General features: G+C 38.9%; 1 protein-coding gene across 2 annotated transcripts in view; it reads right to left on the minus strand.

The window, feature by feature from the left end:
• bbox1 (butyrobetaine (gamma), 2-oxoglutarate dioxygenase (gamma-butyrobetaine hydroxylase) 1) overlaps positions 1–15,531 on the minus strand; it is a 185,237-nt gene that overhangs the window by 57,774 nt on the left and 111,932 nt on the right. For both annotated transcript variants that reach the window (XM_063061767.1, XM_063061766.1), the window contains exon 5: positions 1,815–1,920. In XM_063061767.1, the coding sequence (XP_062917837.1) occupies positions 1,815–1,920 (106 nt within the window). The remainder of the gene's footprint in view (positions 1–1,814; positions 1,921–15,531) is intronic.

Genomic DNA, 15,531 nt, shown 5'->3' on the forward strand with positions numbered 1-15,531 from the left:
AAGCCTTGGCACAGGAAAGTAGCATTCATCATCAGTGACCCCACCACCCAGGTCATGCTCTTTTCTCGCTGCTGCCATCAGGAAGAAGATACAGGAGCCTCAGGACTCACACCACCAGGTTCAGAAACAGTTGTCACCCCTCGAACAACAGGCTCTTGAAGCAAAGAGGATAACTTCAATCAACTTCGCTTGCCCCTGTCACTGAAACGTCCCTACAACCTATGGACTCAGTTTCAATATTTCTTCAGATTTCCTTCTGTAATCCTTCTGATTTCCTGGAGATCAACAATTTCCTGTGCATTTCTGTTTGATCTTTCAGTAAGAATATACTCGAATAAAATGCTCTTTTGATAAAATGACAAGGTTTCATTACTTTCACTAAATATTATGATTATTTTTGAGAATAAATATAGAAATGCTGCAAACCTGAAATAAAGGTGAAGTTAGGGTAAAGGTGAAATAGGGTAGTTAAGAAAGCTTATGGGGTGTTAGCTTTTATAAGTCGAGGGATAGATTTTAAGAGTCACAATGTAATGATGCAGCTCTACAAAACTCTGGTTAGGCCACACTTGGAGTACTGTGTCCAGTTCTGGTCGCCTCACTATAGGAAGGATGTGGAAGCACTGGAAAGGGTACAGAGGAGATTTACCAGGATGCTGCCTGGTTTAGAGAGTATGCATTATGATCAGAGATTAAGGGAGCTAGGGCTTTACTCTTTGGAGAGAAGGAGGATGAGAGGAGACATGATAGAGGTGTACAAGATAATAAGAGGAATAGATAGACTGGATAGCCAGCACCTCTTCCCCAGGGCACCACTGCTCAATACAAGAGGACATGGCTTTAAGGTAAGAGGTGGGAAGTTCAAGGGGGATATTAGAGGAAGGTTTTTTACTCAGAGAGTGGTTGGTGTGTGGAATGCACTGCCTGAGTCAGTGGTGGAGGCAGATGCACTAGTGAAGTTTAAGAGACTACTAGACAGGTATATGGAGGAATTTAAGGTGGGGGCTTATATGGGAGGCAGGGATAGAGGGTCGGCACAACATTGTGGGCCAAAGGGCCTGTACTGTGCTGTACTATTCTATGTTCTATGTTAACTGAAATGCTCACTCTTTTTCTCTTTTCACTATTGCTGCCTGGCCTGGTAATTATTTCCAGCATTTACCATTTTTATACCTGTTTTAATATAAAGTCTTATGTTGCCTGTAACCAAATGTACACAAATATACCAGTGTCCCTGTATACCTGCAAAAAAAAATTATCTTCTCCCTACAAATTTTTAAAGCCGATAAAGCTATACAATACTTTGCTATTAGAACAAAATCATATGCCTTTCAATTACTTCTTTCCTTTAAAAAAAATGCTCAAAGATCTGTGTTCTCTGCAAACCAGCTGCATATTGTCATGCTCCAGAAGCAATGCCAGACACGTTTAACACCGCACAAAGTGCTGGAGGAATTAAGCAGGTCAGGTAATGTCTATGGAGAGAATAATCTGTCGATGTTTTAGGCTGAGATCCTTGATCAGGACTGCACTGATGAAGGGTTTTGTTCCAAAACGTCAAATATTTAATCCTCTCCATAGACGCCGCCTGGCCTGCTGAGTTCCTCCAGAAGTTTTTGCATGTTACTGTGGATTTCCAGCACCTGCAAAATTTCTTGTGTTTATAATGCTTGACACGCATTTTCACTCAATCAAAGAGCAGGCATGGATTCAAACCACTATGCAATTTACACTGTTTTACATTTTTTTTGTAACTAATATTGTTTATCAAAAGCAGATTAAGGGATTTTGGGCAATGTTCCAAGCAGACTTACCCCAGGAGGATGGTGCAGTGCTGGGTAATCAGTGTGCAGACTCAATTCTCCAGATGTATATGCTACATTGTTAGCATTAGCCTTATCCTCCACTTGCCAGCAATTCCTTTAAAAAAACAGGAAGGGTATATGAAGAAGGAGAAACATTAATAGTCCGAAACATGGTTACTTAATTTAACCAACAAAATTCTAATTTCTTGTTTTTAATATCCTACTTGATTAAGGGTAGAAACATATCAGCATTGTGTAAACCATTAAGTGTAAGAATGGAAGGATAAGGAGTGTATGGTGAAGTCCTTCAAGTCTGTTCACTCTTCAATGAGATCTTGGCATTTTGTGCTAACTCTCTTTACCTGCCTTCTATTCTTACTCTGGAGTATACTTTGATAACAAAAATTGATTTGTCTCAGATTTATCATTCCTGGATGAGAGTTTCAATCTTCCACCACTCTTTTCATATTGGTTTGTTTCCTAACTTCCCTCCTAGATAATCTGACTAGTCAATGTCCTTCGCCCTGGAGTCTTCAGGTGGCAGAAATACTTCTTTGCCTTTCTCCTATCTATTAGTCTCCCTCAAATGGGGCATATTTGGAAACTATACTGTCTCCTAGTAATTGAAGTGTAAAGGTGGGATGTGAACTAAGTTATTCCCTGCACTTATGCTGGGAGAGTTTGCCTGTTCAACCTGCACCAAGTTAGATATGGCAAATGATCAGCAAATATATTCATTGCAATGGCTATGAGAGACAATTAATTGTTTAACAAAATGCTTGTTTCTAAGGTCTTATGTCTTCAGTATGTATTATTTTTCTTTCAAAATGTTTAATTAAAAAAAATTAAATGGATTTTGAATGTCTTCCGATGTCAGAGGCATTCATAATTGACGGATTTCACACCTGTCTTGGTTTGTGTGACTTCCCCTTATGATTTAAGTTATACTTTAAGTTTGGGAAATCATTACAGTAATCTCCAAGACTGATGTTACCTTCCTTAGGAGTAGTGCTCACAATATTGCTGATCTAACCAAAGTTTTATGTAGCTTTCTCATAACTCCTATCAATGCATAAGTTATCAGCTTTTTATATTCTATACTTATCCACAACCCGAATAATTGAGAGTCAGAGAATTTTCATTTGATTGGAGGCACATTGGTAAAGATTAGGTCACACTGAATTAATCGACTTATTTTTTGAGTAGGTAACTTAAGTAAATGTGGAACGTCTGTGGATATTCAGAGGCATCCACTAAAATTTCACATTAAATCCCAACAGCCAACGTGAAGATTTATTGAACTGAAGACAAATTGATAATTTGATTGAGTGGTAGTAAACAGATAGTGTATGGGCACGTGGCCAAGTGGTTAAGGCATTGGACTAGCGACCTGAAGGTCGTGAGTTCGAGCCCCAGCCGAGGGAACGTGTTTTGTCCTTGAGACAAGGCACTTAATCACACATTGCTCTGCGACAACACTGGTGCCAAGCTGTATGGGTCCTAATGCCCTTCCCTTGGACAACATTGGAGTTGTGGAGAGGGGAGACTTGCAGCGTGGGCAACCGCTGGTCTTCCATACAACCTTGCCCAGGCCTGCGCCCTGGAGAGTGAAGAATAATGTTGCCTTTAAACAGATAGTAGGGTTAACATACTTTAAAAGGAGCAAGTGACTGGGAATCCTTTAAGGATTTGTGCTGGGATCTCAATTATTTACTGTTTTTATGTTATTCTGAAAACATAATAGAGAGGCATTTGTTCTCACATACCAACGGCACAAAGAGAAGTAACTGGCAAACTGGGCTATATTCACTGACTTTTAGAAGAATGAGGTGACGGATTGATGTGTGAAGGACCAAAGGCTTTGTCCTCTGACTGTAAAGTCTCAGGATAAGGGAATGGCCATTTAGCATTGAGATAAAGAGAAATTTCTTTATGCAGAGAACTGTGTCTTTGAAAGTCTCTATGTCAGAGAGCTGTAGATGCTCAGTCATTAAGTTTATTGACCATGGGGTATTTTACCTACTCCTTCTGTTTCTGATGTTTTTCCAAGAGAAATTCAAGTACTTTTAATGATGAAAAGCTGGGAACAATGAAGACAGCATAGGATACTAATGGTCAAATATAAACAATTACCAACAATATCAAACAAAATTTTCAACTAATTCAAAGCAGTATTGTTCAGTTTATAATTGTGCAACAAATGATGTACTGTTCTAAGAATTTGAACTGTATGCAATTATAGTTCTTTCACAGCATCAGCAAATCTTTAAAACTGAAACACTTTAATTCAATCTCTCTTGGGAGACTCCACTTACAAATCATGACCTTTAAATGTTGTTGGAAAGAGCATTTGGCACTGCTCAATAGTACAATTCACTTCCGAGATGGAAGGCCACACGTTTGGCCCCATTCCAAAATTGAGAGCATAATCTGAGTTGACAGAGCCCTGTTACTGAGGAGCAATTGTGAAGTCAGAGATACCAAAATCCATGATTAAATTGTCAATTTAAGTGAGCATTAAAGATTCCATGGTAGCATCACAGGAGTCCAGATACAGTGCATTCATCCAATGTCCTAGAAACAATTATGATTCAACTACCATTTTAGGACAAGATAACTGGGTCATTTCTCTCATTGTAGTTGTGAGCAAACTGAATGCTATGCAGAGCAGAAACCACAATTCAAAAATATTTTAAGGCTCAGAAGTGCTTTGGGATATCCCAAGTGTTGTAAAAATCTTGTCATTTCGTTCTCCACAACAAAATTGTATCTATATCAGGAATTCAGAGGGAGATTACCTTTTGTACAACCTATGGTGATTCACGGCTTCAAATAATGAGACTGTTTTATCCTTTCTGCAGCTACCAAGACAATGCATAATTCTAAATTATATCAAAGTATCAGCATGTTTCCTGAAATTTAGTACTATTGTAAAGAATATTAGATTTTTTCCCTCAATTATCATCCTTGGCGTACCTGCTGTATTGCATATGTAGGCATTGCTGTTAAGTGTGACATAATGCAAAAGGCCCTATTTTTCTGTCCTAATCTGGAAAGGATGCATTCTTGTGCCAACTCCTTTTCACTCCCTTGCACAAGGATTTTTTTTTGTTGCCATCCAATCAATTAACATTATAACTAAAGTGCAGTAGTAATCACAATTCTCAAACGCTTTTCTTGCATAAAATTATGAGGTCAACAGTCCAATGGTGGTCCATGACATTTTGGATGTAGAGCCTGGAACATATTACTCATCATTCACACAACTTCACTTAACCAAAGAAATTACATAGGAGGAAAAGGAAAAAAACGAACAAAAACTTTTAACCTGTTGAAAGGTTTGTTTTTTTCAAGTAAAATCACGTTAATGTTTAAAACTCCCGAGAAAAGATGATGTTTATAAAGAGCAGGTTATAATCCAGACAACTAAGAAAAACATTGGCACTCCTTTAGAAATAAAAATGATTAATGCTTTTCACCTATTTATGGCATGAGATTCAATGTTTAAAATGAATTGTACTGAACAAATTGTTTAAGTAACTAGTTGTGGAGAGTCACAGTCATAATGGTATGAATAAATAAAATTAACATAGTGAAAACAATACTAATGAGTCCTGATGAAGGGTCTTAACCTAATCAGCTGCTATTCCTCTGCATAGATGCAGCCTGACCTACTGAGTTCCTCCAGCATTTTGTCTGTGTTAATACTAATATTGTGTCAGGTTCTGTAGTTATGATGGCATTACAGCTTCTTTCACCCCCATTTACAATGGAAACAGTCCAACATCTCAGCATTGGCATGGATGTGTTTGGACCATTTTTAAGTCCCCTAATCCTCATCACAATTTCTACATTCCTCCTTTAACTCCATCCACATCATTTTGCTCATGATGATCCCCATTTCCCTCCCATTGTTCCTCCTAGTCATCCTCCCAATTTTCTTTCCTCTCCCTCCTCCAAGCTCATTTTTCCAGTCGAGGCCACATCACTGGTTTCAATACCAATCCTCTCCCATGTTACTTCTGAATCATCAGTGGTCCCAATCCTTTTGTCCATCCCCCATCTTCATAAATTTCATTTCAATCATTTCAACTTCTTCCAAAATATCAAACTCTGTTGCTTTGTCTCCTCCATTTCTGGGCACACCATGGACCCAATAAGGCCTATTGCTGCCAACTCCCCTACACTCAACAGAGGTATCAAAATGCAACTCCCAGTCTGTTCTGCTGAAGATCCAAATGTAGTTTTAGGGAAGGATCAATGATTTAAGCAGCTGTTAGGGCTCATCTCCATGCTCGACTAGTAGATCTTTTAGGTAAATAAGCTTAAGTGGATTGCAGAAAAGGTTCTCAATGTTATATTTGATGCAGACTAATTTGCATAGATTGGTCAGTATAACTTCAAAATGGAATCCAAACCTTGTGAATTCAACTTCTAGCTTTAAATTCCTTGGCGTAAATATATATCAGATAATTTGTCCTGAATCAACATGTTAAGTGTCATTACAAAGATGGCAGTAAGTGCCTCTACTTTCTTTGAAGTTTCTGTTGACTTTGCAAATCACCAAAACCTTAGACAAGCTGAGTGGAGAGTATCCTCATTATCCCATCAGACCTAGTATGAAAGACCAATGCCCAGGAACAGGAAGGGCGACAGAAAATGGTGGATACAGTCCAGTCCATTGCAGACAAAGCCCTCCCCTCCACTGAGTACGCTTACATGGAGCACAGGCACAAGAGTTCAGCATCCATCATCAAGAGCCCCCACCACCTAGTCCATGCCCTCTTCTGTACCACTGGGCAGAAGGTACAGAAGCCTTAGGTCCCACATTACCAGGTTTGAGAACAGGTATTACCCAACAACCACCAGGCTCCTAATCCAGCATGGACAACTTCCTTCACCACTACTCTGGATTGATTCTACAAACTCAGACTCACTTTTGAGGTCTCTTTACAAACTCATGTTCTCAGTATTGTTTTTATTTGCAGAGTTTGTCTCCTTTCGCACAATGGTGTTAGCCATTCTTTGTCTGTTTATGCATAGTTTAAGCTCCGGAACCTGGGCCTTAGCACTCAGATCTGCAGCTGGATCTTCAACTTCCTCACAGACAGGACCCAGGCTGTAAAAATAGGGGACAAGCTCTCCTCTACAATCACTCTGAGCACCGGTGCCCCACAAGGCTGTGTACTCAGCCCCCTGCTGTACTCGCTGTACACCCATGATTGTGTAGCCAAGTTTCCATCAAACTCAATATTTAAGTTTGGTGATGACACCACAATTGTAGGCGGTATCTCGGGTAATGATGAATTTGAGTACAGAGAAAAAATTAAGAACCTGGTGGCATTCTGCGAAGACAATAACCTATCCCTCAATGTCAACAAGATGAACGAATTGGTTGTTGACTTCAGGAGTAGCGGACCACACGACGCCATTTACATCGGTGGTGCGCAAGTGGAACAGGTCAAAAGCTTTAAGTTCCTCGGGGTCAATATCACAAATGACCTGACTTGGTCCAACCAAGCAGAGTTCACTGCCAAGAAGGCCCACCAGCACCTTTACTTCCTGAGGAAGCTAAGGAAATTTGGCCTGTCCCCTAAAACCCTCACTAATTTTTATAGATGCACCGTAGAAAGCATTCTTCTGGGTTGCATCACAACCTGGTATGGAAGTTGTCCTGTCCAAGACTGAAAGATGCTGCAGAAGATCGTGAACACGGCGCAGCACATCACACAAACCAATCTTCCATCCTTGGACTCACTTTACACTGCACGCTGTCGGAGCAGTGCTGCCAGGATAATCAAGGACACGACCCACCCAGCCAACACACTTTTCGTCCCTCTTCCCTCCGGGAGAAGGCTCAGGAGCTTGAAGACTCGTACAGCCAGATTTGGCAACAGCTTCTTTCCAACTGTGATAAGACTGCTGAACGGATCCTGACCCGGATCTGGGCCATACCCTCCAAATATCCGGGCTTGCCTCTCAGTTTTTTTGCACTACCTTACTTTCCCTTTTCTATTTTCTATTTATGACTAATAATTTAAATTTTTAATATTTACTATCGATTTGTATTCCAGGGAGCGCGAAGAGCAGAATCAAATATCGCTGTGATGATTGTACACTCTAGTATCAATTATTTGGCGACAATAAAGTATAAAGTAAAAAGTATAGTTTTTCATAAAATTCTATCATATTTCTTTTTTCCTGTAAATGCCTGCAAGAAAATGAATTTCAGGGTGGTATATGGTAACATACTTTGATAACAAGTTTACTTTGCACTTTGATACAGCACATCAGATCATTCACTGCTGTATGTTTGGTAGTCTTATATATGACAGAGAGCTTGCCTGCAGGATAAATTAATAAATGGATTTAGCAGAAATAAAGGAAATCTGAAGAGTGATGAAGAATTAAAGTAGTGTAAGGGATTGATAGTTAAAGGAATTAAGGTCTGGAAATATGAGATTGTGGTATATGTCACAGCAAATGTAAATAATTACATTGCTGCTGCACACCCAGTAGTGTAAGAATGTTGTGAGTAATTTCTAGATCAGAGTAGTAGGAATCCTTAGAGATTTTAGAACCATGATTTGGATCTGGGGCCACAGCAGAAAAAGCTGTAATGTTGGATAGTGAATAGTCCACAGGAATAGGCAAGGAAATAATGAATGTGCTCCTGCTGTGGCCTCTTGTATATCGGTGAGACCTGACGTAGATTGGGATACCACTTCGCCGAGCATCTGCCAGACCGTTTCGTCCGCCAGAACAAGTGGGATCTTCCAGTGGCCGCCCATTTTAATTCCACTTCCCATTCCCATTCCAACATGTCCATCCATGGCCTCCTCCTCTGTCAGGATAAGGCAACACTTAGGTTGGAGGAACAACACCTTATATTCCGTTTGGGTAGCCTCTAACTTGATGGCATCAACATCAATTTCTCAAACGTCCAGTAATGCTTCCACACACCCCACCCCTCCTTCACCATTTCTCATCCACTTGTCCCTTTCTCATGTTATCTCCTTGCCCACCCATCGCCTCCCTCTTTGCTCCTCCCCCCCTTTCTTCTTTCTTCCCTGGCCATCTGTCTCTTTCACCAATCAACTTCCTAGCTCTTTACTTCATCCCTCCCCCTCCAAGTTTCTCTCTCCCTTTCAAATCTAATCCTCAGCATTTTTCTCCAGCCCTACCCAAGAGTTTAGGGCTGAAACGTCAACTGTAACTTTTTCCATAGATGCTGCCTGGCCTACAGAGTTCCTCCAGCATTTTGTGTGTGTTGCTTAAATAGTGAATGTTTCCAGTTTGTCCCTTCTTAAGAATCACAAACAGCCTGCCTGGATACAGAGTGCCTATGTTTACTTCTTTTCAAGATTTGTTAGTCTCACTGGCACTCCAGTGATTTTAGTCGTTAGTGGGCATTACATCTATAACAGTTGTATTCTTTGTATTAAATGCAACAAGACACATTACCAACTGCAATCTTTTGTGACCTGATGAGATACACATGCAATTTCTTCCAAAATAGATTAAGACTTAGGACATGACATGTGTCATTTACAGAATAAACTTGTATTTATCTAATGTTTTTCAATACCCTGCAATAGCTTATGGTAATACTTGTTCTAGTCCTGGGTATGACTCTAAAATGCAACCGGTAATGAGGCTCTGATTGGGACTTTCAGAGCTTTGGGGAAAGTAGAGTTACTCCTTAGTCATTCATTGCTCCCAGGGCCGCTCTGACCCGGAACGGTAGCACCTGCAAGGGTTCCTGCTCAGGATACGAGCGAAGGTCAACGGCAGATCCGGCAGGTTCAGTAACTGAACTTATGATGGAGAAGGCGGATGAGCTACAACCTCAAATGTCAACGGCTGATGAACATTTGGGAAGAGAAATGGCGATTTCTCCTGGAAATAGTGAAGTTCGTTGGATAGGTGCTGGAAAATGTCAGATTAAAAATAAAACTCTGGTTTATTCTTGTGGAACATCCCATACCAATGGAGTAGGAATTCTTATGGATGAAAACATGGCAAAAAGTGTTTTAGGACATTGGGCAATATCAGAAAGAGTGCTCCTTGTTAGATTCAGAGGACAACCATTTGATTTAGCAATTATACAGGTATATGCACCGGCAACAGATGGAACAAATGAGGATATAGATAAATTCTATGAAGAGCTTGAACAAGCAAAGAATGGATGCAAATCTCAAGATAAGCGCAAACAAGAGGAATTCTGCAGATGCTGGAAATTCAAGCAACACACATCAAAGTTGCTGGTGAACGCAGCAGGCCAGGCAGCATCTCTAGGAAGAGGTACAGTCGACGTTTCAGGCCGAGACCCTTCATCAGGTCTTTGATGTGTGTTGCGCAAATCTCAAGATATTGTTATTGTCATGGGAGATCTAAGTGCTAAAGTAGGACAAGGTGCTGATAGAAATACCATAGGAAAATTTGGACTAGGGGAAAGAAATGAACAAGGTGAGAAATGCGTAGAATGGCGCAAGATGAATAATCAGGTCATTATGAATACCTACTTTAAAAACCATCCAAGATGCTTGTGGACCTGGAAAAGTCCAGGTGATAACACTAGAAATCAAATTGACTTTATTACTATAAACCAAAGATTTAGAAACTCCGTGACTCAATGCAAAACATATCCAGGTGCAGACTGTAATAGTGACCATAACCCAGTTGTATGTCATGTAAAAGTAAAACTTAAAAAACTAAAGAAGCAAAACCCTGAACAATCCCTTGACTGCTTGCAATTAATTAAAGAGGAAAAATAATGTATGAGATCATGAAAAGGCAACGTAACTTCATTGGACATGCGATTAGGAAAGAGGAGTTAGAATGAATGGTAATTACGGGAAAGATTGAAGGGAAGAAATCAAGAGGAAGACAAAGACAAATGATGATGGAGACAGCAGCCAGAGAACTGGAAATGAATACCAATGAATTGATCCACTTGACCCAAAACAGGAGTGTGTAGGCCATGGCAGTCAAAGCTCAAACTGGGCATGGCACCTGATGATGATGATGATGATGATGAATACTTGTTCTCTTATTTTCCCACAAGCAGAATCAATTACAGTCTTACTCACATATATACAGCTAGGGTGTCTAAGACTTTTGCACAGTACTGTATTTGTCAATGTGGAGTGGAGAGCGAGTTTGTAAACCTGGTGGGAACAAAGGATGTTGGGAACCGAAGACAAGAGCGTAGTACCATGGGAGGGTGCTGGGAGCAGGTGACAGAGAAGAAGTGCTGGGGCGGGCAGGGGAGGGGGGGGGCTAAGTGGCACGGGTGCAGACACACCCAGCCTTAAGATATCAGGCAATTCCGAACAATTGGTTTATTGATCATTACAGAATGTCTCTCTGGTGCTTCCCGCTTCCTCCCTTGCCCCCTCCCCTTTTCCCAACCATAATCCCATTCTCCCTGCCCCCCTTCCCACTCCCAGTCCATAATAGACACCCCTTTCAGAATCAGGTTTATCATCATTCACATATGCCATGAAATTTGTTTCTTTCGCAGTAGCAGAAGTACAGTGCATTACATAAAATTACTATAGTACAGTGCAAAAGTCTCAGGCTCCCCAGCCATATATACATGCCTAAGAATTTTGCACAATACTGTATTTTCATTAATATGTCTTATAAGAGATGTTGTTATTCAAAAACATCATTTTTTATTTATTATTCCTTTCTGTGATTTTACTAGATAAAATATTTTCTGTATTTCTTTATCATTTCTCTCAGCTTTTAGGCTAAAATCATTTTAACTGAACAAACTATTATTTTCCACCACAGTATTAATATATCTCCTCATCAGTAATAATAGCAATAAAGTTCACTCTATTATTAAAGTGCAAATCAGAGTGTAACTTCCGGAGACACACATATATACATATCCAGAATAAACATAATGAATTTATTTTATCAACAAATGTACACTTCAAATAACAGAATAGCATGTGGATGTTGTACTACCTCTACATAAAGGATTATCCATGTCTACAGAAATGTGTTTTAAACAGTGGGATGTCTTAATTATTGTCCATCACATCTGACAATAAAAATTTAATTCAACAAGTAGAAAAGTCTTCGAATTCTAACTTTTTGGACACTTAAAATGAATATTTTCAAGTATTTTGCTCAACTCCCTATGTCATAGTGTAGTCTTTCTATACCTTTTACAGTTTCTGTACCTAATTTGACATGGAAATTTAACATATTCTGGTAGTTCTTAAATCATGTGTTATGCAGTTTTAAAACAATTCATCCATCTGACTGGATAAGGAGACACAGATGCTTACCCTGTTCACACGATACACCAGCTGCTGTATCTTGAGAGCAGCTGGCTGACTGGTACTTTGAATGAAAAATTGCCCCAGGCAAGCTCATGGATGAGAGCAAGTGATGAAAGGCTACTGCTGCCTGACAAATGGCTAAGGCTCTGCATTTGTCCTTTCCTCAAAAACTGGACTGAAAGTTTTCAAATTTATAACCAGGATACAGTGTCACCTAAGCTGCTCAGAAAATACCAATGTCTTGACACGGTTTGGCAATTCCTGCCTAATTATCAGAAAACATTTCAAAATTATATTGGATAAAACAATTTAATTTGGTGAGTGACATGATGGAATAAGTTAGAGCTACTGCTGTATAGCTCCAGAGTCCCATGTTTGGTTCTATTCTCAGGAGCTGTCACATGTTCTCTCTGAATAACACTTCTTCCCAAAGGTTCCAAAGATGAGCTGATCTGTGAATTATTTACCATAAAATACCAAATGTATATCAATAAAAAGAATCAGACTTATTTAGAGTCAATGGGAATCTGTGAGGGAAAATATGTTCCTAAGGAAAATAAAGGGAGAGTTTTGATTTATTATTGTCACATATAGCAAAACACAGTGAAAAGCTTCACGTGCATACTGTTTATACAGATCAAATCATTACACAGTGCATTCAGCTAGAATAAGGAAAAGCAAAATAAAATTTAAAAACTACCAAAAAGTGCAGTTTAGGTAAAATTAAAGTGCAAGATCATAACGAGGTAGATTGTGAGGCCAAGGGTCCATCTTATTGTACAAGAGGTCCTTTCAAGTGTCGTAACAGTGGGATAGAAACTGTTCTCGAGCCTGGTGGTACGTCCTTCAGGCTTTTGTTCATTCTGCCCGATGGGAGAGAGGAGAAGAGAGAACGTTTGTGATGGGTGGGGTCTTTGATTATGCTGGCTGCTTTATTGAGGCAATAAGAAGTATAGACAGAGTCCATAGGGGGGAGGCTGGTTTCTGTGATATACTGAGCTGTGTCCACAACTCACTGCAGTTTCTTGTGGTCGGGGGAATGGGATTGCTCTTCTGGGAGTTTGCATGAACCCACTATGAGAAAATGTCTTTCTATGCCATTATAAATATCAGGATAGAAATTCTGCGCATGGTACTTCCTTTTAAAGGAATATTTGCAGAACAAAAGCCTAAACCTATGGATTCCCTTTCAATGACAACTCATGTTCCCAATATTATTTATGAATTACTATTTTTTCTTTTTTATATTTGCATGATTTGCTGTCTTTTGCACATTAGTTGTTTATCCATCTTTATTATGTGCAGTTCTTCATTGCTTTTATTGTATACCTTTGTATTTACTGTGAATGCCTGCAAGAAAATGAATCTCAGGGCAGTAAATTGAGACATATTTGTACTTTGATAATAAATTAACTTTGAAGTTTTTGAAGTTAATTTGAATCAGCTTTTCTCACAAACAATAATCTCCAGGTCAGTGCTTCAATTAAAACAGAAGTATAAAATTATAGAAACTCGGTTAAGATACCACTGTCATGCATGACATAGATAGGAATATTAATTACTGTATTGTAAAATATATATATCTGCCCCATGACAGCAAGTTTTTCATGCAATTGCTTTGACTTCTCCAACCTCCTTGTAAGTTGCTATGTTTTGTATGAGGTGGGTCTTTAAGAATATAGTTCCATTATGTGGTCTGAACAAAATAAGAGTTGATTGCATGGGGGTGGGTATAATCTTGATACAGAATTGGCTGAACCAACAAAAAATAGACAATGGTTAGGTTCAAAGTGTGGGCAGAAGTTTAGCAATTCAAGAGATTCGGGGTAAATGTCTTCCTACAAACAGGAGAGAGGACTGCCAAATCTCGACCTCCTTTGATGACAGGTTTTATAAAGACAGGATAAGATAAACTCCTATTAGAGTGTTAATAGAGTTACCTCTCCTTCTCCTAAACTCGCAACTGTTTAATCTCTCCTCATAGGACAACCCCTCCAAACCAGGGACCATCCCATTGAAGCTTCTCTGAACTGCATCCAATGAAATAATATTTTTCCTTAAGAATCAAATTGTTCAAAGAACTCTAAATATGGTCTTAACAGTGCCATGAAGTTGCAGTATGATTCCTCCACTTTTATACTGCATCCTCCTTAAAATAAGGGCCAGCATTCCATCAGCCTCCCCCATTACTAGTTGCATTTGAGGGGCAGCTCTTTGTCTTTCTTTTTTTTAAATTTTATTTTTATTTGGATAAGGAGTTCACAATTATCATGTACTTTTTTCACACATATAACCTTTTCCATTTTTTTATATGTATAAAACTACAATTATTTATACATTCTTAAGTACACATTGAGATGATATAAAAGCAAAATAAACATTTAAATAGATAATTATGTACTGTGGTAAATCTACATTTTTATAATAGATTTTTACAATATAATTTTATAATATAATTTTTATAATATTATTATAATAATATAATATTATAATATTATAATTTTATTATAATTTTATAATATAATTTTATAATATAATTTTTATAATATTATTTTATAATAGATAATTATGTACTGTGGTAAATCTAAATTTTTTATTCATCCTTTATTCCATCTAATGTTTCCCTCATCTTCTTTGCTTGGCAAAATAACTTGTTTACTTTTACCTCGGTTTTCTGAGTTCTTCACATTTCCACCATATGCACTTAAGTTAAATCACTTCTTGTAAAATAATGTAAAATAATGTTTTGTGAAATCCAAATAAAATACACAGATTAGTTCCCTTCATCTTCAAGGAGTGATGCCTCAAAAAGGGAGCATCCATCATCAAGGACCCCCATTACGCAGGACCTGCCCACTTCTTATTGCTACCACCAGGGAGGATGTACCAGAGCTTGAAGGCACACAATCACCGATTCAGAAATAGAGTCTTCCCGTCTGCCGTCAGATTTTTGAATGGACATTGAACCCATGAACGCTACCTCACTACTTTTTTTCCCCTTTAGCACTGTATAATTTAAATTTTTTACTGTAATTTGCAGTTTTTTATTATTATGTATTGCAATGTACTGGTGCCACGTAACAACAAATGTCCTAACATTTGCCAGTGATATTAAACCTGATTCTGATTTACTCTGGTCCAGCAAGTACAGGATCAGAGCCAACAAATGCTCCTGATACGTTAACCTACTCATTCTTGGGAACATTCTTGTGACATTCTCTGGACCCTCTCCAATGCCACCACATCCTTTCCTAAGTAAGGGCCCAAAAATGCTTACAACACTCCAAGTTCTGTCTGACCAATGCCGTATAAAACTTCAGCATGACATCCTTGCTTTTATATTCCAGTCCTCTTGAAATGAATGCCAACATTGCATTTGCCATCCTTGCTGCTGTCTCAACCTGCAAGTTAACCTCTGGGAATCC

The sequence above is a fragment of the Mobula hypostoma genome, chromosome 11 (genome assembly GCF_963921235.1).
Source record: "Mobula hypostoma chromosome 11, sMobHyp1.1, whole genome shotgun sequence".
NCBI lineage: Eukaryota > Metazoa > Chordata > Chondrichthyes > Myliobatiformes > Myliobatidae > Mobula > Mobula hypostoma.